This window comes from Dama dama, chromosome 16 (genome assembly GCF_033118175.1).
Source record: "Dama dama isolate Ldn47 chromosome 16, ASM3311817v1, whole genome shotgun sequence".
NCBI lineage: Eukaryota > Metazoa > Chordata > Mammalia > Artiodactyla > Cervidae > Dama > Dama dama.
In genome coordinates, this window is record NC_083696.1 from 5,955,050 (window position 1) to 5,980,289 (window position 25,240).

At 49.5% G+C, this 25,240-nt stretch overlaps 1 protein-coding gene and 1 long non-coding RNA gene across 4 annotated transcripts in view; one reads left to right on the forward strand and one right to left on the reverse strand.

The window, feature by feature from the left end:
- Positions 1-255: 255 nt before the first annotated feature.
- Positions 256-25,240, forward strand: part of ASTN2 (astrotactin 2) — a 988,998-nt gene continuing 964,013 nt past the window's right edge. For all 3 annotated transcript variants that reach the window (XM_061163301.1, XM_061163302.1, XM_061163303.1), the window contains exon 1: positions 256-652. In XM_061163301.1, coding sequence (XP_061019284.1) covers positions 256-652 — 397 coding nt within the window. The remainder of the gene's footprint in view (positions 653-25,240) is intronic.
- On the reverse strand, positions 5,020-11,880 carry LOC133071056 (uncharacterized). The gene is made up of 3 exons (XR_009696347.1): positions 11,777-11,880; positions 11,554-11,630; positions 5,020-5,153 (listed from the first exon to the last, which is right to left on the reverse strand). It is a non-coding gene; the product is annotated as an uncharacterized LOC133071056 (long non-coding RNA).

Consider the following 25,240-nt stretch of genomic DNA (forward strand, 5'->3'; position numbering starts at 1 on the left):
TCCGAAACGCTCCGGGTCTGAGCCGGGGGGAGAGCCAGCGAAGGGGGCGGGCGGCGGGGCCCGGGGAGGCGGCGCGGGGGGGCGGGCCAGGGCCGGTCGGGAGGCGGAGCCCCGAGCTGGGGGCTGCTGGCGAGCGGCTCCCGCGGCTCCTTAGCTCCGGCGCCCCGGTTCGCTTCGGCGTCCGCCGCCGCCGCTTCTCCTTCCTCCTCCGCCGCCGCCGCCGCCGCCGCCCGCAGCCCCGCAGCCGCTCCCGCCATGGCCGCCGCCGGCGCCCGGCGCAGCCCCGGCCCCAGCTCGGGGCTCCGGGGGCGGTTGAGGCTCGGCTTCCCCCCGCCGCCGCCGCTGCTGCTCCTGCTCCTGCTGGCCGGCGCCACCGCCGCCGTCTCGCGGGAGCCCGACAGCCCCTGCCGGCTCAAGACAGTCACGGTGTCCACGCTGCCTGCCCTGCGGGAGAGCGACATCGGCTGGAGCGGCACCCGCGCCGGGGCCGGGGCCGGGACCGGGGCCGCCGCCGCCGCGTCCCCGGGCTCCGCCGGCTCCGCGGGCGCCGCCGCCGAGTCGCGGCTGCTGCTCTTTGTGCGTAACGAGCTGCCGGGGCGCGTCGCGGTGCAGGACGACCTGGACAACACGGAGCTGCCCTTCTTCACCCTGGGTAAGGCTTGGCGCCGGGACTCGCGGGGTCCCGGGGAACCGGGAGCCCCTGAGTGAAGCAGGACGGGTGGGGGCGCCCTGGGGATTCCCGCCCCGGGCTGCCCCGCTCGGGGTCGAGTGAGGGCAGCTGAGGGGCCCGGAGGGCGTACAGGTGGTTGGGATGAGCGCGTGGCGGGAGCCGGGGGGCGTGCCAGCCCTCCCGCAGTGGGGTCCGTCTCTCAGTGCAGACGTTGAGCTTTGCCGCGGTCCATCCCGGACGCCGAGACCCCAGCTGATGCGAGTACTCGCGCTAGGGGCCGCGGTGAACCCCGCTCGCAAGCCAGGTCTGGGTCCAGCCGCCCACCGCTTCTCCGGGCACGGCCGTGGGCCGCCGGCTTGTTACCGCCCCCTCGCTCTCGCCTAAGAGTTCTTGGCTCTGCTCCTCGGGATAGGTTTTCTAGACAATCGGAGCGCAGTAGCTCCATGTAGAATCCCTCAGTCCGCATACACTCGGTTTCCCTGTGGGTTGGGTGACCTTGGCCAAGTCGCTTCCCCTCTCTGGGCCTCAGTTTTAGCCATCTATGAAATGGGGTCGGGGAGGATTTAGCGGTTTCTGAGCCCTGGGGTTCAGAACCCTAGGTCTCTACTTTCTGATTCTCCTTCCATCCCCGTTGTCGCATTCGCCTTCCTAACCCCCTCGCAAGGTAGAGCAGGTTTGTCCTCGCAGCTCACTCACTGGGCTAATAATAACTTAAAGGCGTGACATGGGGAGGGGAGAGGGGAGAGGGAGGTGGGGGGTGGGGTGGGGGCTCAAACGGAAAAGTTAATCAGAAAGTTCGCCAGCAGCTTGCTGCCTGCTGGTTCCCGGCGCGAATCCCGGAGGAGTCGGCCCTTCCGTGGAGCTGCGGGAAGCACAGCTGATTCCCACCCGGGTAATTGATAGCTTAATTATCTCGGAGAGCGTTTACAAAAATGTTGTTCCCCCTTCGCTCTCCCGCGCTGGTTGATCGCTCTCTCTCCCCTCCCCTCTTGGGGGCGCGGGGTGCGATTGGTTGTCGGAGTCTGGCCAAAGACAGCTCCGGGAAGGCGCTGGGGTTCGCTGCAGACTCTAGACCCCCTTCGCCGGGTCCCTGGCCTCACCGGGGTCCGGCTCGGCTCAGGCACCTCGGGGTGGGCCTTCGAGGTCACACGCCTTCAGGATCCGGGCTTGAGCCTCTGAGGTTAACTCTTTGCTCGCCCAAGAACCCCCAGAGAGTAATCAATGGACTGGACTCCTCTGTCCAGAGACCCTTCCTTCCCCCCGCCCCCACCCCCTCGCCTTTCGTGCCGGCCTTTTGGAGATCTGAGCCAGTGCCAGGCCCTCTCGTGGTCTGAGCTTGTGCCTCGGGTTCCTGGCCCCGGGCTCTCCCTGGCTGGCTGTAACCTGAGCCTGCCATGCTTTCTGGGATGCTAGGCGGGAGACCGTCTTGCAGGTTCCCAGGGGGACTTCCCGCGGCAGCGAGTCTGGCGTGCGACACACACACACACACACATTCAAGCATACACACGCCTGCGTGGATACATACACATTCACACACACGCTTGCACACCCTAGTGACCCTTCCCACGTGCACTTGTGGGATGCCCGTTTCCAATAAGGCGATGGGGCTGGCGCTTATCCTTAGCTGAGGAGCTAACCTTGGGTTCCTGCCCGGCTCCTGCGACCCCAGGCAGGCAAGGGTCCTTCCAGAGAAATGGAAGGTGTGCCTTCTACACTTCCAGTCCCAACCTTGTCCCTCCAGCCTCCTGATCTCTCTACTCTAGGTTGTCCAGAGAGGTCGGGAGTGGGAATCCCCCTAAAAAGCTGTGCAAGTGAGGGGGAAAGGGGGAACGTTCCTGGTTGCATATGGCATGACTTGGAGGTGAGAACCCCAGAGCATCCCGACCCCCTTGGATGTGAGGACTGGGTCCATCCAGCTACAGGAGTCACCCCAGAATTCTTGGAGCTGGCAGCCCCTGCCTTTTCAAACTTTGGCTTTCAAGAGGGAATGAATGCCTGGGAGCCTGAGGCAGGCTGAGTGAGGAGGAGCTGAGGGAGGAACTGAGCCACTCAAATCCCCCAGGGCCCAGGCTTCAGCCCGAGAGACTCCTGGCACCCTCCACTCGGAGCCTTCTGCCTTCTCTGACGCAGGCGGCTGAGCCCGGCGCAGACTGCCTGCTGTGGAGTGCCGGGGCGACGTCCTCCTTGGCGGCTCTGAGCCCTTTGGGGGTTCTGGGTCCTCCTCCTCCTCCTCCCCCAGCGCCCTGGACTGGCAGCTCAAGGCACTCCTGCCAGGGATTTGGCTAGCGAGGTAGTCACCAGATGGCCAAGTATCGCACGAGCTGTGTAGGGAGACGTGGGCTTTCTGTTTGTGTTGGTCTTCCACTGTTTGCCTGTAAACACAGAGTGCACAGTGAGCTCTGCGAGGGCCAGGCTGGCTGAAAACGAGGGCTGCAGGGAGGGTGACGCTGTGAGTCATTTACGGCCATATCTCCCCCAGGGTCCCCAGGCAGCCCCATCCCATCATCCCTTCAGACCTTCTAAACATCCCTGTCTCGTGTTTGTCTCCCGTGAGTTGGATGCGTCTTTCACTCTTAGGTTGCGAGTCCACGCGAATTGGAGATGGCATGTGCCACAGATGTGCATGCAAAGTCGGTAAACGCTGAATCTTGCCGATAGTGGGGTGCGTGGAGCCACCGCTAGGGGGTGGTAGTGTCTGCCAAAGCCTTTGGGCCATGCTTAGGGTTGTGGACCCAGAGCTCATGGTGGTAAATTGTCCCTGGTGTTAAAGGGAGCTGGGGGCGAACAAACAAGTGAAAGGTCGCGTTTCCACTTTACTCCCAGTCCAGTTGGGGGCCCTTAAAGTTAATTTGCACACCGTTTCTACCATCCCTACTCACCAAAGTCACTGGCATCCCTGGCCCACCCTCCCTCCGTTCTGCCTCTCTTGTTTGAGCTATTAGCTCTATTATTAGGAGTGCCCAGACATAAAAGACTTTTCTCCAGGTCCATTCTTCTTTGTGTTTCTAATCTTCCCTTCATGTTCCAGCCTGCTTTATGTAGGTGGAAGTTCCCTCAGAGGTGAAACACCACCCCCTCCCCCAAGTTTCTATGTCTGGGCCTCTTCTTTAGTCTGAGTTGGTGGCACTGATAAAGTGAAGTTTCTTAAACTTGATCAAGGAATAGCAGATCCTTGTTGCATCCTTAATGTGGTGCAAAGAGCTTTGCTCTCACCTTTTATTATTTACTCACATGGAATACGGGGGACTGCTGTAATTGATTCCCATTTTACAGATTAGGCAACATTCTTTAGAGAGGTGCCTAGTCCAAGGGCTCAGTGTGAGTAAATGCAGACCTGGGACTGGAATCTCAGTCCACCAGGCTCCTACATTCTTGGTAATTGCTAAACTCAAGCCATCTTGAGCCAAATATGCATCGAGGGGCTGGTTACATTTATGTAGGGCATAGAGCAGAGTCTTGAAGAGAAACGTAATGAGCAACACAAGAGCCTTTCCCAAGGGAACTCAGCTGCGCTGGTGTGCTGAAGTATGAGAGTGTGAGAAACAGGCATGAGTTAAATGACCTCCAGTGACCCTGCCAACTCAAAGTTTCCTGACTCGTGGGATATCAAAGGGCATCTGATGCAGTGGTGCCAGGGAATGATGGAGAGGACACTTTCTGTAATGTCAGGGAGGGAAGATATCTCTTGAGACTCAGAGAAAGCTGGGGACACTTCCTGGACAGGAAAAAACTGAGTGAGCCGTGGAGGATGGGTTGGGGGAGACGTTGAATGCTGCGGTACAGCTTGGGGACTTGATGCCTGTTAGGACCTGGAACGCTCAGCTGTGGCCCACTGTGACCTTGAACAAGTCACTTATCCCCAGATCTTCAGTTCTTTCATGCTGCAATATGAGTGGGTGGATGAGCCCTAAAATAATCCTCTGGTGTAAAGATTCTATGAACTTGAAGTGCCCTGATGTGCTCTGTAAGTCTGACTTAACTGCTCTTGCTTCTCACGCTCTCCTCTTCTTTGCTGGTAGCATGGGGGTGTCAGGAAGGACCCATGGAAAAGAAAGAATTCGAACAGGGGCAACTGTCAGTGCAGGGCTTTGGAGGTGAACAGGCGCGTCACGGAGTTCTCCTTAGCCCCCAGGCAGCCCCTGAGTGTGCCTGTGGATTTAGCTTTCATGCCCACCGGTAGGGAAATGGCATCCTTTTTCCTGTGCTTGATAGTGGCCGGGCTGGACTGTTTACCACCAGCCTTGATTCAGTGAAAGGGGGAGAAGAGATAAAATGGAATAAACCACTCACTGTCAGCATCTGTTACTAATTTGCCTGTGTTACAAATCACACAGGTGAGGAACATTGCTCTGTCTTTGGGGCAGGGTGTCTCGAGAAGGAAGACCATCCGGTAGTGTGTCTTTCAAAGGATCTGCGTGAGTAGGCCTGGCAGTGTCCTGAAGCCCTGTCCCGAAAGGATGCTCCTTGCAGGAAGCTGATCGGCCTGAGGGGAGGACAAAGAAGCTCTGAAATGCCAGCTTGGTCAGGTCTGCAAAGACTCCTTAAATACAGATGAAAATGGACGCCGAAAAGAGAAAAACCTCCAGGACCAAGGGAGCGGGCACTAGGATAGAAGGATTGCTAGCAACAGGAAGTTAGCCCAAGGACAGGCCACTAGCCTAAGGAGAGCTGGGGCAATTTCCTTCGAATCTGAATTTCAATAGAGAATGAGGCACATACTTTTTTAAATTTTTTTTTTTTTTTCTGTCTGGTTGTAAGGAATGTCCTAAAGGTGCAAATACCAAGGGTGTGGAGGGCAACACGACCGGAGGATGTGTTGGACAACCAAGGATTGGCCTTTAGTGATGACAGGGTTCTCATGGGAGGAAGCCCTTCGAGCGAGGCACCACACAACTATTTGGCAGGCATTTGGGGAAGGGACCAGAGGCATTGAGGCTATCTGCCCATTCTGATTTCTTGTTTGATTCTGAAGGTTGATTCCAGTCTTTAAGTGGGAAGAAAAAACAAATAGAATAATCTGGGTTTTCCGTAGGGATTTCTGACCACAGAATATTCATTAAAATAAATTCCAGTGTTCCCCCCACCTCCCCGTATGGGTAAGAGGGAGAGATGAGAGGTGGGGTGGATGAGAGGGTGAATTTGATGTCTTCAAACAAAGCTACGCTTAAAAAATATTATTTAGGCTCCAGGTCCCTTCTCACTAGAATATTTCAGTAGCACTCAGACTTCAAGGCCCCATCCTGCTGTGATGGTCCAGGCTTCTGGGACATTGTTAATAAGGGGGTTGGTTCAGGGGCCTCTGATCTGAGTTTTTTCCCTCCACTTTCTGCTTTCTTCCCTCATTCTGTCTCCATTCCTTTGCCAGCTCAAGTCTGATGAAGTCTATTTAATAATTAGGGCAGAGACAGGTGTATTATCTGCCCTCAAAAAGTACAATCTGCTCTCTCTGGCCATAGTTTTACACTCACAGATTCAACCACCTGACCGCACTACACCATTTTATATAAAGGACTGCCACCTCCTTAGCTTGCTAGAAGCAGGTCGGGTCCTGGAATCAATCCTCCGTCGATAGCAAGGGACCATTATACCATATTACGGAGAGTGGGCTGAGGCAGGGTGAGAGGAGGATGCATTTTAGTGCTCAGAGGTCCAGGCTGGGTCAAGACTGTCCAGATTTGCTGTTTCTGGGGGTCAGGGGCCCCAGCCAGCTTGACAGCACAGGCCTGCAAGCTTTCGTGATCCAGAGCTGGATCATTTTCCTGAATGGAGCCTTCAGGCCGCAAGATCATTCAATGATTTTAATTTACAGCAAGTCCACCGGTAGTTTTGACTGGGCCTCTGGCAGGCAAAGCGTCCTGCTTCTCATCTCCTTGCCTGGCTGTAAACTAGCCTCTGGCTGCCATGGGGTGGTGTGAACATGCTGGGGAGAGAGAACGATGGAGAACAGCAGTGACTTCTTTGAGTGGAGCCATGAAGACTGTTACCATGACCGTCAGTGTTGAGCTTACAGCATCACAGCCTCTCAGAGGGTGCTGAATCCACCCCCTCCGTATTATAGGGTAAGGCAGGCACCCAGACAAGGGAAGAAACCCACCTTAGGACCAGCTGTTCCAACTTAAACTCCGTGTTCTTGAATCCCACTCTGTGTCTCCTCCATCACACTAACCACTGACACATGGGTCTGGGCTAAATAAATCTCAGGTGTGCACTTTGGTTGATGCTCATAAGGCACTCCAAGAGTCTCCTCCTCTTCCTGTAAAACAAACCCAAACTAAAATATCTAAGGAGGAAGAGATCCTTCTAGGGAAGTGGAATTTGTTCTCCTGCCTAGGGATCCAGTTGGTTGGCGCTAGTCTCTCCTGAGAGCCTGAGCCGTTGGGTTTTGTGCTGGGGGAAGGAGGAAACCTCATGACTCTTCATTCTAGCTACCCATGAGGGTAAGCAGAAGCCTGCTGTTTTCCAGAAAAAGAAAGTCAGCTTTAACCTTGAAATGGAGCAGCATTATAGAGATGCTTCCTTTGCAAAACTGTACTTTCCCAAGTTCTCATACTGACCAGCTAGTGGCAACAGAAGATTAACTATCGTGAGAGAGAGCTGGCTTGTCTTTCCTCCCAGCAGAGCTTGCAGCATCTCTGCCCCAGGAGGAGGCAGGCAGTGGTGCTTGGCAGGACTGGCTGTATTCCCCATCGCTTGCGTTCTGCTCTCCTCTCCCTGGCTCCTCACTGATGTCTGCAGTTTTTTTTTTTTTTTTTTAAGGACAACAGTCCCCCCCACCCCCATGAAGACTTCTCTTCGGATTGGGAGGGGGGTGGTGACTACCCAAAGTCAGATGCGGGATCGAAAGCTTCCTTACTGGCATACTAGAACATGCAGGCAGCCCCTCTGTGAGTCAAACATTGACAAGGATGTTGCATGTTACAATCCATTAGGGTTTTCACCTGAGAAGGCACCCTTGCTCGATCCTCACTGTCAGGCCCCTGGCAGCCTCAGATCTCAACACTTCTCCTGACTACAATTTCAGCTGTCAACTCCCTGGTCTCTCTTCCCCTAGTCTTATCCTCTCTAATCCATCCTCTGTACTTGGAGACAGGGATTTCATTCAAAGCCCAAACCTGATCATGGCTGTCGTCTCCTAATTCACTGGTTCCCCATCATTCTTAGTATGAAGTTCGAGTTTCTGATTGAGCTACAGGTTCATGATCAGACTCTGCCCAGACTAGCCTGTGATAAGACCCCTTCCTCCTTGTTCTATAACTCTGCCCCCAAAGGCCCTGGGAAAAGACTTTCTTACCTTTCAGGGCTGAATTCAAATGTCAGCTTACCTCTGAAGGCTTTCCTGACCTCTTGGCACTGAAGTTGGACACTCTGGGCCTTGGGGCCCGCTAGTGATATAAAGACTGGCGTGACAGTGGCTGGTCCCTTAGAATTACCTGGAGCTTGCCAGGCACTGCTCCAAGTGCTTAAGATATATGGGAGAACAAGAGACCTAGATCCCTGTGTTGCGAGAGCTCATATCCACAAGTATGTGTGTGTGTGTGCAAGTGTATGTTGGGGAGAAGATGATAACAATAAACATAATACATAGGAAAATTATGTAGTATGTGAGAAGTGATAGATACTACGGAAGAAAGAAAATGGACTTTTTGGAGATGAAATCAGTTTTAATATTAAATAGAACCAAATGATGGCTTATAGAGTCAAAAGATTGCTTATTGAGAATGTAGGATTGAACTAAGACCTGAAGGCCACAAAAGTGTCTCCAAGCACACGTGTGGAAGAGTATTGCAGGCAGAGAACGGCTCTAGCACAAACCTGACTCCAGAGCGTGCCTGGAGTGTTCAAGGGCTGGCATGGAGGCCCTCATGGCCAGAGTGGCATGAGCGGGAGTGGGCAGGAAGGACAGGAGAGGAAATCGGATTTAGGCATTTGTTGTGAGCCCCATGGACTTCTGTCTCAAAGGAATTGCTCAGGCTGCCATCGAGAGGGGCAGTGATGGGAGAGGAAGGTCTGGGAGATTGTTTAGGTGAGCACGAAGGTGGCTTGGGGCAGAAGGAGAGCTGAGCTCGCGGATTTGTCCATCTTGTGCTACTCGTTTGGGATCTCCATAGCAGAGAACATCCCTCCTTCATCTCGGGGGCTGCATATGACTCGCCCTGTGCATGGCACATCCTGGGTGTTCAGGGCATCTTAGATGACTAGAAACTTGGGCTTGCCAAGTCTCATCACAGAATCCACACTGTGCAGAACTGGCGGGATGTTGAAACTCCCTTTCTCCGTTCAGGCTGAGCTGAAATGCCACCTCTTCCGTGAAACCTTCCCTCTTGTGAGTTCCTGCAGCTCCTGCCTCTACCTTCTCCTGCCTCCTCATTATTCTGAGTAGTGTCTATAGGGTGAGTAAGGAGACCACTTGATTAGAAGACAGAGCTGAGTTTAGGGAAGACCTTTCCTTGAGAATCACGGAAGCCAGGTAATGAATGAGCACCTTTGCATTGTGCCAAGCAGAGAGGCACTGAAGGTTTTGAGGGAAATGATACATCATGGTTTCCAGATCATCACTTGTCATGAATGGTGAGAATGTCAGACATTGGCTAAATAAAGCCCTTAAAGAAGTTGGGGTCACGTAGCAAGTCAGTGGTAGAGCAGGAACCACGTCCAGGCTCCTGACTCCGAGTCTGGTGTGTCTTCCTCCCCCCTTAGGCCCCTGGGGTAGGGGGAACTGGGATTCCAGACCTTACCATTCTGTCTTGAGACAGACGGTGAAAAGACTGACCATTTATCGGACATTGACTATGTCCTGGATGCAGGGCTGGCGCATCTGTTATTTTATTTCCTCCTCCCCATAGTGCTGAAATTAAAAGATGCTTACTCCTTGGAAGGGAAGTTATGACCAACCTAGACAGCATATTAAAAAGCAGAGACATTACTTTGCCAACAAAGGTTCGTCTAGTCAAGGCTATGGTTTTTCTAGTAGTCATGTGTGGATGTGAAAGTTGGACTATAAAGAAAGCTGAGTACCAAAAAACTGATGCTTTTGAACTGCAGTGTTGGAGAAGACTCTTTTGAGAGTCCCTTGGACTGCAAGCAGATCTAACCAGTCCATCTTAAAGGAGATCAGTCCTGGGTGTTCATTGGAAGGACTGATGTTGAAGCTGAAACTCCCAATACTTTGGCCACCTGATGCGAAGAGCTGACTCATTGGAAAAGACCCTGATGCTGGGAAAGACTGAAGGCGGGAGGAGAGGGGGACGACAGAGGATGAGATGGTTGGATGGCATCACCAACTCAATGGACATGAGTTTGGGTGGACTCCGGGAGTTGGTGATGGACAGGGAGGCCTGGCGTGCTGCAGTTCATGGGGTTGCAAAGAGTTGGACACGACTGAGTGACTGAACTGAACTGAATAGTGCTGAAAGACAGAGAGGACGCATCTCACGTTAGAGGTGGGGGGCCCAGAGGAGCTAAGGGGCACACCCAGGATCACACAGCTGTCCTACGGCTGAGTCCAGTCCCAGGTCTGCCTGGTTGCAAACCCCGTGTTCTCTCTGCCTCCCAGAGAGGCACAGAACTAGCAGTGCTCATGAGTTTCCAGCCCTTTGCCAACCTCTTGTATTTCTTATCTCTTCCACTTCTTATTACTAAGAAGTTGCAGACGTTTCTTATCTAGCAACTTCAGGTGTCACAGCCTCCCAGGCCTGAGGGACTGAGCACCTTGTTTCTGGGCTGCCGGGAGCTGACTCAGCATCGCCCAGGGCCTGCCAGTTTGCCAGGAGGGCTCCGAGCTGTGTCTCATTTTCTCTCCATGTCCCCCATTACCGCTGGGCTACTCCAAGAGCAAGTTCTAAAAAACCAAATCTGGGGGGAAAAAAAAAAAACAAGTTCTGATGCTGCCGTGCCTTCTAGATTTTCCTCCTTCCCCACCCGCCCTCTACCTCTCTCCTTCCTCCTCCCAGTGCTTTTCCAGCTTCTGCTGGACATACTGTTACATGAGGGGAACTATTGCCTAGGCCTTCCAGGGACTTAGAGAAGCTCTACATTCCTTTTCTAGAAATTCTCAGGCATCTGTGGTCTGATTCACAGCCCCAGTTTGACTCCATAAACCTCCTTGTCATTTCTCCCCTTCACCCCAAGTTGACTTTTGTTGCCTTAGTACTTCTAGCAGCATTGTGCCATTTTAATATTCTCGCCTTGAAAATGAAATTATGAAATTTGTTCTGTATTATCTATGCATATGGGATCTATATAATATTTATATATGATGCTGTAAAAATCCTAATAAATAGTGTATGGTTCTCCTAAAATATTAGAGCTGGCTCAAAGAATGCCTTTGAGATCCACCCCAACACCCTCATTTACCTAGTAAAAATAAGTGCATTTTTCAGGGTTCCACAGCTAAGCCAACGGCTTCCCAGGTGGCGCTAGTGGTAAAGAACCTACCTGCTTATGTAGGTCAGACTTAAGAGACACGGGTTTGATCCCTGGGTTGGGAAGATCCCCTGGAGGAGGGCACGGAAAACCCACTCCAGTATTCTTGCCTGGAGAATCCCATGGACAGAGGAGTCTGGTAGGCTATAGTCCGTAGGATCGCAGAGTCGGACACAGCTGAAGTGACTTAGCAGGCATGCCGCACAGCTAAGCCCCAGCAAAATCCAGCCTCCTCTAGCTCAGCTCCTCTGACGGGGTGTGTCGGCTCGAAGACCCAAAGCGCTGGGGTCAAACCTTGGCTGCACTGCGTTTTAACTGTAGACGCGGTACGCCACATCTCTGAGTCTCTGCCCATCAAAACGTGAAAGTACCATGGCAGTCACTTCTCTGAGTGGCTGCGATCATCATTCTTGGAGAGGTTCCCTGCCCCACCCCCCCAGCCCGTGCTCAGTTTTACTTACACTAAGCCATATGATCCTTGCGGAGATGGTGCGCGTCTGGCACAGTTGCGCTCCGTGCCTCTTAGCCACCTGGAATCCTTTTTATGGAAGGAGGTGGAGGTATGAATAAATAATGAATGCAAATTCCCTTTTCCCTTCCCCCTCTTTCCACTCCCGGGTGCCCTCCTTCCCTCCCCTACCCCCCACCCCCGCCGCAGCAAGGCAGAAAAAGGATGAAATTGACCATTGATCTCTGCTCCCTCTCCGGGATCCTGGGAACGGGGCACTCCGGGGTTGTGTGAGGACAGTTTGGCCAGAGAAGCTGGGAGGCTGAGCCTGAGGCAGGTGGGTGCTGGGGAGGGAGGAGGGGAGTCGGGCAGAGCCCTCTCCCTTCTGGTGGCGGCTGGCTGACAAAGCCCTGCTCTCAGGCACCCAGGGGGGAAGTCACGAGTGGCTTTGCAAGCAGCCGAAAAGGGAAGGAACATTTCCATTAGCAGAATCAGCAGTAAAGAGATTTCCAGTCACAGTCATAGCTGCATTTGGGGGAATCGTTTCAGTGGTGGGAGGACAGGGGAAGGCGGGCAGGGTGGCCCCGAGAGGCATGGAGCCAGCTGGGCTCCTTGCCGGAAGTGAGAGGCAGCACCCCCGAGAGCCGGGTGCCAGATGCCCAGGGGCTTTGGGGGAGCCCCGAGGGGTGTTGGACAAGCAGGCTGGACACCATGCTGCCTTCAATGAACCGAGCCCCCTTTCTCAGGAGCCGCCGGGGAGGCTGCAGGCTTGTTCTCTGCTATCCCTGCTCTGATCACCCGGTTTACTCTCTTCAAGTCTTCAGAGCCAGCAGCGACTATGTAGTCTTCTGGGGGTTGTCGGAGGTAAAGGGCCCGTATTAGTTAGTTCACTTTTTCCTAGCCAGGGGATCTTCCCCACCCAGGAATCAAACCCGGGTCTCCTGCATTGCAGGCAGATTCTTTACGGACTGAGCTACGAGGGAAGCCCATTAAATCAGGATCACCTTAGAAGCCAGGTTTTCCCTTCCAGACTTACAGAGGCACTCAGGAGGGGCCTGGGAATCCGTACTTTAACATATGTACCAAATTCTTGTTATGTGCCTGCATAGCCCAGGTGCAGTAGCCCCTGGGAACCTCTGCAGGCTCGCCTCCTGACATTTCTTGTGGCATCTGGGACTCTAGCCTCGCTGGTGCCTGGCAGATTTCTGGGGGGACCGAGCATATCCCCCTGATTCCAGAAAGGATATATTCCTTCTGCTGAGAATGCTTTCCTGCTCCCTGATTCACATGCCCATCACCTAACCTTCACTCAGCAATGACCTCTTCTGAGGAACCTTCTCCTTTTCCTCCAAGGCTTAGGTAGAGGTTTCTTTTTTCTTCTTTTTCCTTCCCCCTCCCCCTCCCAAATACTCATACCCCCGTGGTAGGGTTGGCATATTTTGTGCACAAAAATAAATGCAAAAAATAAAATGCAGAATGCCCAGTTAAACTTGAATTTCAGACAATGAATACTTGCCTAGTATAACTACATCCCATATGTCCCATGCAATATTTGGGACGTAGTTATGCTAAAAATGACTCTCCGATGATCAGAAATTCAAATTTAACTGGACAGCTAGTGTTTTATCTGGCAACCTGCAGGGACCCTGTGCATCTCTCTCTGCTGTGAGGGATTGTACTACCAATAAATGCTTTGTTCCCTGAACCCCAATCTCCTCCATCTCAGAAAACCAGAGTATCATTCACCCACTTATTCAAGCGATGAAATCATCTCTGATACTTCCCTTCCCTTGCCTCTTGTTCTCTCAGTCAGCCAGCCCCGTTGGTTTTACTTCTAAAATGACTCAAACGTCTTCACCTCTCGTAATGTCCTACTGCCATCACCTTTGTCCAAGCTCCCTTGAGCTATTACATCAGTCTCCTAACTGTTCTTCATACTTCTTCTCATTATCCTTCCTTTATGTTGTTTGATATATAGCTCATGGGCCAAATCTAGCTTCTGCCTGCCTTTTGTATGGTCTGCAAACCCATTTACTTGTTTAAATCATTGGGAAAAAATCAGAAGTAGAAGAATATTTCATGATATGTGACAATTATATGAATATCACATGTCAGTGTCCATAAAGATTTATTGGAACACGGTCACACTCATACCCTCAGGTATATATTGTCTGGTTACTTTCATATTGTGAAAGCAGGGTTGAGTAGCAGCAACAACGGGTATCTGGGCCGCAAAACTTAAAATATTTCCTAATTGTTTCTTTACGGAAAAAGTTTGCCAACCCTGCTCTGTACAGTAAACAGAGTGATCTTTTCCAAAAAGCAAATTAGACCTTGTCACTCTCCTGTTTAAAGCCTTGGTTTAAAGCTTGGTTTACAGCTTGGTTTCTCATTGCTCTTAAGAGACAATCCTGATTCCTTTTCACAATCTAAATTATTATTTTTTTAAACTGCCTCTTCTCAGTTCATATTTCATTTTCTCCCCTGCTCATAGAACTCAAATATCACCTCCCCCAAGAAGTCTTCCCTGGCACACTTCCCCCTCATAGCTTAGTCCCATTTATTAAAAAAAAAAAAAATAAACGCCTTTATCTGACAGCTCCTTGATGGTAGGGAATGTGTCTTGTTCATCTTCTCAGTCTTCTCAACTACAGAATGCACAGTTGAGTAGATGTTTTCTGACCAAATGAATGGCACCAAATGAATGGGGAGGGAGATGGGTGATATTCTGTACCACCCTGCAGGGACCCACTTCCCTGGGTTGCTTATTAGGAGATTGCTATCAGGAATCCAAGAGCTAAAGTCTGTAGAGCATATAGATCAGCAAATGCTACCTAGATGTCTGTTACATAAACAAAAATAAACAGACTTGTATCTTAATCCCTAGGACACATCCTCTCCCCCCTTTATTTGCAGATGGAGTGTGTTTAGGGCAATCCATAGGACATCCTGTGAGTAACGACCTCTTGGAGCCAGGGCCTCGGCCATCCAGTGGTCAGGCCTAGGGGCCAGGAGTCCTGGGGTTTGGGGTGTCGGTGGTCAAGTCCCTTTCACTTTCTGGGCTTCCCCCGCTTTCTCATGTGATGAGATTAAAGCCCATGGTATGTGAGATTCTTTTCAGCCCCCTCTGCTTAGCAGGGGCCCAGGAGGAAGAGAAAGGTTCCATTTAGGAGCTTCTGAGGCTGGAAGCTGCTGCAGCAGGATAAAGCTGACTCCCTCCCTTCCCTCCTCCATCTCTGCGTCCTTTCTGGGGTGTCTGAAGAGCAAACCCTCTTCTCTGAACCCAGGTGCAACTCAGATTTCCAGCCCAGTCTCACACTAATTTGTTAGGGAACCTTCTTCAATTACTTTCTCTCTAGCCTCCCCCAGGGAGGGAGATTGGAGAAGCTGATGGCCCCAAGTAACCAATTACAGGTCTGCCGATAGCCGGACTCCTACCGTCCCTCCCTCCCTCGCTTCGTTTCTCCACTTTATCCTCCTGGCATCTGAAGCATCTCTCCAAATTGCAGGACCCTCTGGAGAATGGCCCCAGTCCACCTGTTCCTGGCTGGGGTGGAGAAGGCCACCCCTTCCCCAAGAGAGACCCCAGGTGGGAAGGCTGGTGGCTGAGAGGGCGGCCGCAGGGCTTGGAGAGCCAAGCAGGGGTGGCAAGCCTGCTAAATTCCAAACCGCGCTAGGTCGGGAGGCCCGTGCCCTGGGCTCTGGTCCTGTGTGTGCCGTTCACTGGCTGTGGCCCGCTATGCGCGCTGATCTGTTTTTCGCTGTGCTGGGTCTTCATTGCCGCGCATGGTCTGGTTGAGATGGGAGGCTTCGTCGAGGTGTGCGGGCTTCTCACTGCGGTGGCCTCTCGTCGCAGAGCCGGGGCTCTAGGCACACAGTCTGCAGTCGTTGTGGCGCATGGGCTTGGTTGCTCCACGGCCTGTGGCATCGTCCTGGACCAGGGGTTGGACCCACGTCCTCTGCGTTAACAGGCGGATTCCTCTCCACCGCACCGTCGGGGACGTCCGATGGCCTCATATAAGGGACAGTTGCTTTGGGGACTCATATAGCACTGAGTATTGTCAGAGCCACCTCTCCTTCAGTAAGCTGGGGAGTATTGGGCTGCATTAGATACCTCATGAAAGAGGAAGAACTTCCCAGTCGGGTCCACTGCTGGAATCCCAGGTGCCTGTCACATAGGAGGTACTCAGTAAATATCTGTTGAATGAAGGAATGAATACATGGAAAATGTGTGTGATCAGACATTGCTAATCAACTAAATCACAGCTTTAGGTGCCTTCTGAATGCAAAGCCCCCGTCAGTCACTGGGATCTACTGGGATTTGCATGGATGATGAACTCTATTCACATTCCCTAGACTCAACCAGTCCGCCTGAACCTGTGGTTCACCTTAAGTTCCCCTTGTTTGGCGCAAGGGCCCTTCAGTCATCATTCAGTCATTCTCCATACCTTGTGTGGAGTCCCTTGGGGGCACAGAAAGGCAGGGAGTTCACAGTCTATTGGGATAATAACACTTGTGCTTTTTGATTAAAAAAAAAAAATTCCCTTTCATGGGTGTTTTTAGTATCTACATATTACCGATGAAGACATGGCGGTTCAAAGAGATCAAGTCAATTGCACAAGGTCACATAGTAAATGGGATTAGCTGTATTTATTTTTAAAAGGAAGCTTTGTATCACTCTCATGAATGGAGCACCAGAATAACTTGCTATAAATGGAAGATGGCCTGTAAAAGCAAGTATAGTGTTCACGTGCCTTCTAAATTCATCTCTCAAACCACACTTTGGGAAACACTGATTTGACCCAACCACTGAAGCAAAAATATTGGTTTAAAATGTAAATTTTGCCCACTTACTTGTGAGATTTGCTTTAATGTATATAATAAAAAATATCTTTTTTGCCTCATAACTCCTGAAAGTGTTACTCAGTCATGTCCCACTCTTTGCGACGCCATAGAGTGTAGCCCGTCAGGCTCCTCTGCCCTTAGAATTCTCCAGGCAAGAGTAATGGAGTAGGTTGCCACGTCCTTCTCCAAGGGATCTTCCCAATCCCGGGATCGAACCTGGGTCTCCTGCATTGCAGGCAGATTCTTCACCATCTGAGCCACCAGGGAAGCCCTACCCCTATTTTAAGGTCCAGCCTGAATGCAACTTAGCTGTTTCCAAGATGACTTTGCCAGCTCCCTCAAGAACAGTTGTCTCCTGCACACTTTGTATTTTCATTGTGGTCCATGTTTTCATGAAATATTGTGATTGTTTAATTGTCTGTCTCTCTTGCTAGTCTTGTAAACTTCCCGAGTTAGACATCATGTCTCCTTAATATCTGTTAACTCCAGCAACGAGTGCATGCATACTTATTAAATTTTTAACCTTAATTTTAGATTTCAATGAAAGAAATACAAGCTTGTTATAACAAATTCAAACAATTCAGGAATATTACATGGAGAAAAGAGTGAAAGTCTCTCCTCTGTTGGATCTCATTCCCCAGAAGTGATCGTGATGAGGGGTTTGCTGGGGTCCTAGTGAAATGTGCACTAAATCTGCGCCTGCACAGCTCCCTGAGGTGATCTCGCAGAGCGGAAGCAACTTGTCCAAGTCATCCGGCAAGTTTCTTGCAAGCAGCTCAGGGATATTAATGAAACCATCTCTTTGTTAGGGCCCTGGTCTTTCAGACTGGTTTCCATCATAGATCCGGGGATATGAGTTGCTGTAGACTGAAGGCAATTGCAACCCACTCCAGTATTCTTGCCTGGAGAATCCCATGGATGGAGGAGCCTGGTAGGCTACAGTTCATGGGGTCGCAAAGAGTCGGACACGACTGAGCAACTTCACTTTTCACTTTCTTTCACTCACCCAAAGAGATACTTCAATATTGAGCCAGTTCCAGGCATGTTCAGGTCTCAGAATCTACTTGCAGATTTCTTCCAGGCCATAGTCAGAAGGTTCTCTTCTTGACTGACCTCACTTGAATATATATACATACATAGTGTGAATATATATACACACACACACACACACACACACAGAATATATATGGTGAATATATATAATGTGAATATATGTACTTGAATATATGTAGCATGTGTTTATATATGTATATATGCAAATATATGTATTATATGTACGCACATATATATATATATACACATTTAGAATGCATGCGTGTTCAGTTGTATCTGACTCTTTGCGATCCCATGGACTGTAGCCCGCCAGGCTCCTCTGTCCATGGGATTCTCCAGACAAGAGTACTGGAGTGGGTTGCCATTTCCTTCTCCAGGGGATCTTACTTACCCAAAGATCAGACCCATGTTTTCTGTGTCTCCTGCATTGGCAGGCAGATTCTCTACTGCTGAACCACCTGGGAATCCCCATATAGATATATATACATACATATGCATATACATGCATATAAATACATATGAGAGATAGAGAATTGGATAATAGTTGTTCTGTCTGGAGAACTGAAAGAAGGAATTGGACCCAGCCAGGGCAGAGCCAGAGAGGAGACAATTGTCATGAGTCCGGGGTGGGTGTCTCTGTCTTTCTGGCACAGTGTTTGACATGATGGATAAAGCAGTTTTTCTTTTCTTCCTTAAATTATGTGAGTGGGGGGACAGGCTATTCAAGAGAGGTTACTAGGGTTTAGGTTGAGTTGCCTTCTTCAGAAGCCCTCGTTTATGATGCCATGTAGATTGGCAGCTGGTCAGTTAATAGAAAAAGTCTATTAAAGGAGGGAATCATAAAAAATAATAATGCACCTTAAACCGTTTCCTTTTTAACTTAAAATTCATAAACGTGTATCCGTTTGCCAACGATTTGATGTAGGCCCAGGGCCTCTCCTTTGAGTCTGGGTCAGCTGATTGGAGTCCTGTGTCATCTCTCTTGAAGAAGCCATGCTCGTAATGCTCTGAATATGATCTCCATTGGTGGTCTCATTAAGAGGGAGACTGAGGACTTAAAGATGCTTGCCAAGTAATTCTTCTAGAGTTTTATGATTCCTTTCTAAATTTTTATAGTTGTCACACCTGACCTAACACAATAGCAATATTTAAGTGACTTTCCTTATTTTTATTGAAAGATCAGTTTAGTCCCCCTAGAAGCCGCTTTCTTTTGATGCTCATAAATTTTTAATCCATACAGTATTTCATGAAATTTTAGAAATATAAGAAACACAACAGACATAAATGGGTTTGGGAAACAAACTGCCTCTCTCTGTAAAAAAAGAAGAAAAAAAAAAACAAAACATCTCCACTGATGGCAAAATCCCAAGAACTCTGGGGAGGAAACACCTGACTAGTGCCCGTGTCTAGGGCCTGGGAGCTTCAGGATGTTTTATGGGAATAACGGAGAGCAATGGCTAAACTGGCAGTCAATGCCGGGAGGGTCAGCTGAAAGCTTTAGAAATTTATACGTTTTAGACTGACAGAAGCATTAATGTCACAGAAATTTTAGGGGTTGGGCCATTAGCATTTTGCCCAAAACTCTGATTTAAAGAAGAATAAAAGGGGACCCACTTGCACTTTTGTGGGGAATGTAAATCTTTGCAGCCACTATGGAAAACAGCATGGAAATTCCTCAAGTTAAAAATAAAGCTACCATATGACCCAGCAATTCTACTTCTGACTGTTTGTCTGAAGAAAAGAATAATTTGAAAAGATATATGCACTCCTGTGTTCATTGCAGTGTTATTTACAATACCCAAGATATGGAAGCAATCTAAGTATCCATCAAAGGATGAATAGATGATGAAGATGTGGTTTATATGTACAATAGAATATTATTCAGCTGTGAGAAAGAAGGAAGTCCTACCATTTGCAACAATGTTGGATGGACCTTGAGGACATTATACTAAGTGAAATAAGTCAGCGGAAAAAGATAGTGTATGATGTCACTGATACTCAGAATCTAAAAACACTAGACTCTTAGTAACAGACTAGAATGGTGATTACTGATTGGCTGGGTTGATCAGAGATTACAAATTTCCAGTTATAAGATGAATGCGTTCTGAGGATCTATTGTATAGCATGGTGGTTAGAGTTCACAATACTATATTGCGTTCTTGAAAGTTGTTAAGAGAGTAAATCTTTGTGCTGTTTTTCTCACCACAAAAACCAAGTGGTAATTATGTGATGAGGTGAAGGTGTTAGCAAATGCTCTGGTGATAATCATTTCACGATATACACTTATATCAAGTCAACACAATGTACACCTGAATCTTAGTGTTTTATGTCCATTGTATCTCAGTAAAACTGGAAAACTTTTTTTAGTTTCAAAGAGGGTTAAACTGAATCCTGGGCTTCCCTGGTTGCTCAGCTGGAACCCACCTGCAATGCAGGAGATGCTGGTTCGATTCCTGGGTGGAGAAGATCCCCTAAAGAAGGGATAGGCTACCCACTCCAGTATTCATGGCCTTCCCTGGTGGCTAAGAAGGTAAAGAATCTGCCTGCAACGCAGGAGACCTGGGTTCGATCCCTGGGTCGGGAAGATCCCCTGGAGGAGGGCATGGCAAACCCACTCCAGTATTCTTGCCTGGAGAGTCCCCATGGACAGAGGAGCCTGTCAGGCTGTTACAGTCCACGGGGTTGCAAAGAGTCACACACGGCTGAGAGACTAGGCACACTCAAACGGAATCCCAGAGCTGTATCAGGCACTCAGGTCTGTAGACTCTAGGAACATTATCCCTCCTGGGACATCAATTGTCACTGATGCCCCCTTGCCTTAGGATGCCTTTTTAAGGAAGGCACCCCACACTTCGCCTTTTTTTTTTTTTAACAGGTGAGGAAACCATGGTTCAAATACAGCAGTGACCTGGCATGGGATACAGAGCAAGGTGGGGCTGCAGCTCACCTCCCGGATCAGGCTGACTTCCTGCACGCCATTTCAAATGTCCCTTTGCTCAAGGGTAGTTTTTCAATATCTTTTGAAATTAAGTCCTATCAATTTTCTTTTTTTTCACTAATGGTGAGGACACCTGTTCTTTCCGTCCCCTCAGGAGAAAAGGAGAGCAGGAATTCCCTGCAAGTCCTCTTTGTCTTCACCCCAGAGCCTTCTGTACCCCTGTAGTTTCCCTGGGGCATGTTGTAACTCTGTCCATCCCCCAGCCAGCACTGCAGGCCACCCAGGTTTAGAACTCTCAGGGCCCTCAGGCCTTCCAGACCAGCCCTCTTATCGCACAGAGGGGGACCAGGCCAGAGGAGGCTGGAGCCTTGCTAAAGTCTAGGGGCTGGGGCTGCTTCTGAATGCAGAGCCTGGTTCATTCACCTCCACTGGGCTTCCTGCGTGGCCCTGGGCCTCCCAGCCCGCCCACCTGCTGGGGAGGGCTGGTCAGGCAATGAGCGGGCAGTGAGGGCGTGCAGGCTGCCAGGGGTTCCCCTGCTTTATGAGGTGCACAGTGTAATTCACAGCCCATTTTGGGGATGTCTCGCCCCATAAAGTCTCCTCCAGCAGGAATGGCTGGGAATTTGTTTTGACTTCCCCAGCACGTTTTTTAAATACCTCTTCTCTCCATCTCATTTTCCTCTTTTCTCTGCTTCCTTTTTTTTTTTTTCTTTTCCTATCCAAGTCTCACTGGATGATACGCCCCTCGTGGCTTATGAGGGGACACAGTGGGGGTGGCATTGGGGAAAGGGATCCTGAACTATAGGTTGACGGGCTGGCAAGTGGTTGTGAAAAAGCTCACCTCCCTTGGATGATTCTTCCTTGGCAAAGACATTGGCTCAAGATGTGACTGTAGGGATCTGCCTTCCAGGATTAGTTAGACTTTCAGATGTCATTCTTGTCTGGGGTAAAGTGAAGCTTCTGTGTAACCCTCTGTCTTGTAATTCAGTAGCAGCAGCTTCTCCTCATTTTCCACCTTCTCCATGTCACATCATCTCCCTCCCAGCCTCTTGCAAAACTGCTTCAGTTTCTCCCTTTGAGTAGATACTTCATATGACCCCGATACTGGGAAAGATGGAGGGCAGGAGGAGAAGGGGACGACAGAGGATGAGATGGTTGGATGGCATCACCGACTCAATGGACATGGGTTTGGGTAAACTCCGGGAGTTGGTGATGGACAGGGAGGCCTGGCGTGTTGCGGTTCATGGGGTCACAGAGTCGGACACGACTGAGCAACTGAACTGAACTGATGCTACCTGAAAGCTCATTCCCAAAGGTCATTTCTCCTTTGCTTAGAATCCTCGCTGGCTCCCTAGTGCTTACAGGATTAATAGCAAATTCCTTGGTGTCTGAGGACCAAACCCACCTTAATTATCCTGCTCTTGCACCGTTCCTCTGACTACAGTTCAGCTCAGTTGGGCTCTTAGAAAACCGGGTTGGGCTTCCCTGGTGGGTCAGTGGTTAAGAACCTGCCTGCCAATGCAGGACACGTGGGTTTGAACCCTGGGTTGGGAAGATCTCCTGGAGAAGGGAAAGGGTACCCACTCCAGTATTCTTGCCTGGGAAATCCCATGGACAGAAGAGCCTGGCGGGCTACAGTCCATGGGGTCGCAAAGAGTCAGACATGACCAAGTGACTGAACAACAACAAGAAAACAAGTCCCATGTGTATCCCTATGACTAATTCATGTCGATATGTGCCAGAAACCAAAGCAATATTGTAACGCAATTATCCTTCAATTGAAAATAAATAAATTATGAAAAAGAAAGCAAGCTCTACTAAAGTTGCATTTCTGTGACCTAACTCAAGCAGGTCTTCTACCATGGATGCCCTGGTTCTCCTACATTTCTGATGGTGGAACCCTGTCTGCCCTTCATAAGCTACTTTATGGAAACTTCCATCCTTGCTCTTTCTTCCTCTTTCCTTCCTCCCCTAATTCAGATTGAATAACTTTATTCTGAAACCTGTATCTCTCTCATGACATCTCACCTATAAAGAAATATTTACATCCATGTCTTATCCTCTGCCTGCATAGTCCCGTACAGAGACCCCTAGCCATGTGTGGCTTGTAGAGCACTTAAATGTGGCTAGCCTGGCTGAGGGACTCAGTTTGAGATTTTACGTAATGGTACTTAGTTTACATTTAAGGAATGGCTACAGGTGGATAGTGGCTACCATATTGAGGAGCAAAAATATAGAACATGCCCCACCATTGCAGCATATTCTGTTGCATACAGAATTGCCTATGAGATTCTTGAGGGCAGGCACGGAATCTTACCTTCTCTGTACCCTGTGCCTAGTACAGGGCCTGTTGTTGAATGGCTATCATATAAATGTTGGTAGTGGGACTTCCCTGGTGGCCCAGTGGTTAAGACACCGTGTTTCCAATGCGGGGGGCTCAGGTTCTATCCCTGGTCGGGGAACTGAGAATCCACATGCTGTGAAGCATGGTGGGAAAAAAAAAAAGTTGGTAGAACTGATATTTGGGCAAGCCTGTGTAAGCACAAACCTCAAAGGGATTCAGTTTTCAAGAGAAATTCACAGAAATTTACTTTTAAGACACACCAAAGTTTGTTGACAAAAATACTGCTTCATAAGCTTTCCTTCGTAAAGCCCAGTGTACACCTTATAGTCCAGAGTGCCTTAGTATAATCCATTAATGACACTTACTGGTAGGAATTCTGGGCCCTTGATGGATCATTTCTCAGTCATGCCTTTTCTTCCTACCTTAACTGCCTCCCTCCCTTCCCAGAGTAGGTCCATCCCATAGCTGGGTCCTAAAAAGGGCAGCCCCGGGACTTCTCATTTCCTGGGAGACAGGTATGGACAGACCTGTGTGAGACCCATGCACAGGTTTGAATTTTCATGTTTGCTTCGTGGAAGATTAATGGGTGTTTCTCTGAGAGGGAATTCCTGACAAGTCTGTCCTATGACTGATAGGATGAGAATGGGATGTTATTTCTCCTTTTCCGGCCCCATGCTTTTTCCTTCATCTCCTCCCCTCCTCAGTTTTCTGTTTGTTTTTTTTTTAAGTTACTTATTTTTAAACTTTATTTGGCTGCACCAGATCTTACTTGCAGCACACAGGATCTTCTGTCTGCGTTGTGGCTTGTGGGCCCTTTAGATGCGGCATGCGGACTCTCAGTTGCAGCATGTGGGATCTAGTTCCCTGAGCAGGGATTGATCCTGGGCCCTCTGTCTTGCACCCACGGAGTCTTAGCCACTGGACCACCAGGGATGTCTCCTCAGAGTTCCATCATGCCCACTTTCTCTTTAGTATTTGTAACCTCTTCTCTCTGTCTTCTGTGTCTCTCTCTCTCTTCTTTTTTCCCCCAATTTATTTTTTAATGGAAGGATAATGGCTTTACAGAATTTCATTGTTTTCTGTCAAACATCAACATGAAGCGGCCATAGGTGTCGTGTGTCCCCTCCCTCTTGGACCGCTCTCTGCTCTCTCTGTCTCTTTCCTTCTCCCCAGCCAGGTTCTGTATGCGCGCCTCTGTCTTCCTCTGTGCATCTCCGTGTCTCTCCTAGTCTCTCTGCTCCCCACGGCCTCTCTGAGGACACGTCACTGCAGTTTGCCTGCCCTGGCCACACCCCTCGTTGACCGACGCGGCACCAGCCACAGCTCAGCATTGTCTGGTCTGCACCTCTGGTCCACGGTGGTGCGGGAGTAAAGGAGACGAGGCGTGGCGGGTTTTACGGGATGTAGCTCTACCCTCCTGCTGGTGTCTGGACTTGCCTCCCCCTCCCAGGGCTGCTTCCTGGCCTGGCCTTGTCGTCACATGTGATTCCAGATGTCCTCCCTGACTTTGGAGGCCTGGATGATTATTTGGCCCGTCTCGGGCACGTTTGGCTGTGACCTTGATTTTCAGTTTGCAGCGGTTTTTTGAGAGCAGCTGGTGCGAAGGATCTGGGAGTCTCATTTCTGTTTTGCTAAATATTCAAAGCTCTTTTTCTGCAACTCTGGTGGGCTCCTCTTGCTCAACCCCCTCTGCTGCTCTTGCACAATCCATCAGCTCGTTTTTAAAGCTTTTTTCCCCTCCAGGCATTAGAAACATCTGCTGGAGAGTTTCAGAAGAAAACTTGCAGGAATGATAAACTGTCTTAAGAGATCGTTTCTTCTCAAATTTCAACCCTTGGCGGTAACTGACAACAAAAGGCATCTGAGCCAAGTTACCTTTCCCCTTAAATATCATGTGCCCCTTTGAGATTGACCTTAAGGGCATGTGCTCAATTAGCTTGCAAGAGTTTCGTAACTTTAAAATATCAATTGGCCTTGAGTCAAGAGGATTTCTTGTTAAAAAAAAAAAAAGCCTCAAAGCAAAGAACAAAACAAAGAAAATGATGAAGAAGAAGGACAAGAAGAGAAGGAGGTGAAGGGAAAGGGAGAAGACAGAAAGGAAAATAGTCACCTTGTGTGTCTATCCATATGGCAGACTTAAACTTATTTCTGGAAAGGATTGGAAATAGCCCTGGCAATCCTTGGATTTCTCTTTGTTTCCTCTCATTTCAATATTTAACCTATAACCACAGCTTATTAATTCCCCCCTCAACATATTTTTTGAATGTATCCATTTTCTTTCTGTCTCAACTCTAGAACAACTTACTCTCATCTCTGACCTGTGATTCAGTAGTTTCCTAACTGGTCTCTCAGATTCATTCTTTTTTTTTTTTTTTTTTTTTTAGTGTAAGTATAGTTGGTTTACAATGTTGTGTTAATTTCTGCTGTAGAGCAAAGTGATTCAAGTATATATCATTCTTTTTCATATTCTTTTCCATTATGATTTATCATAGGATATTGAATATAGGTCCCTGGGCTATA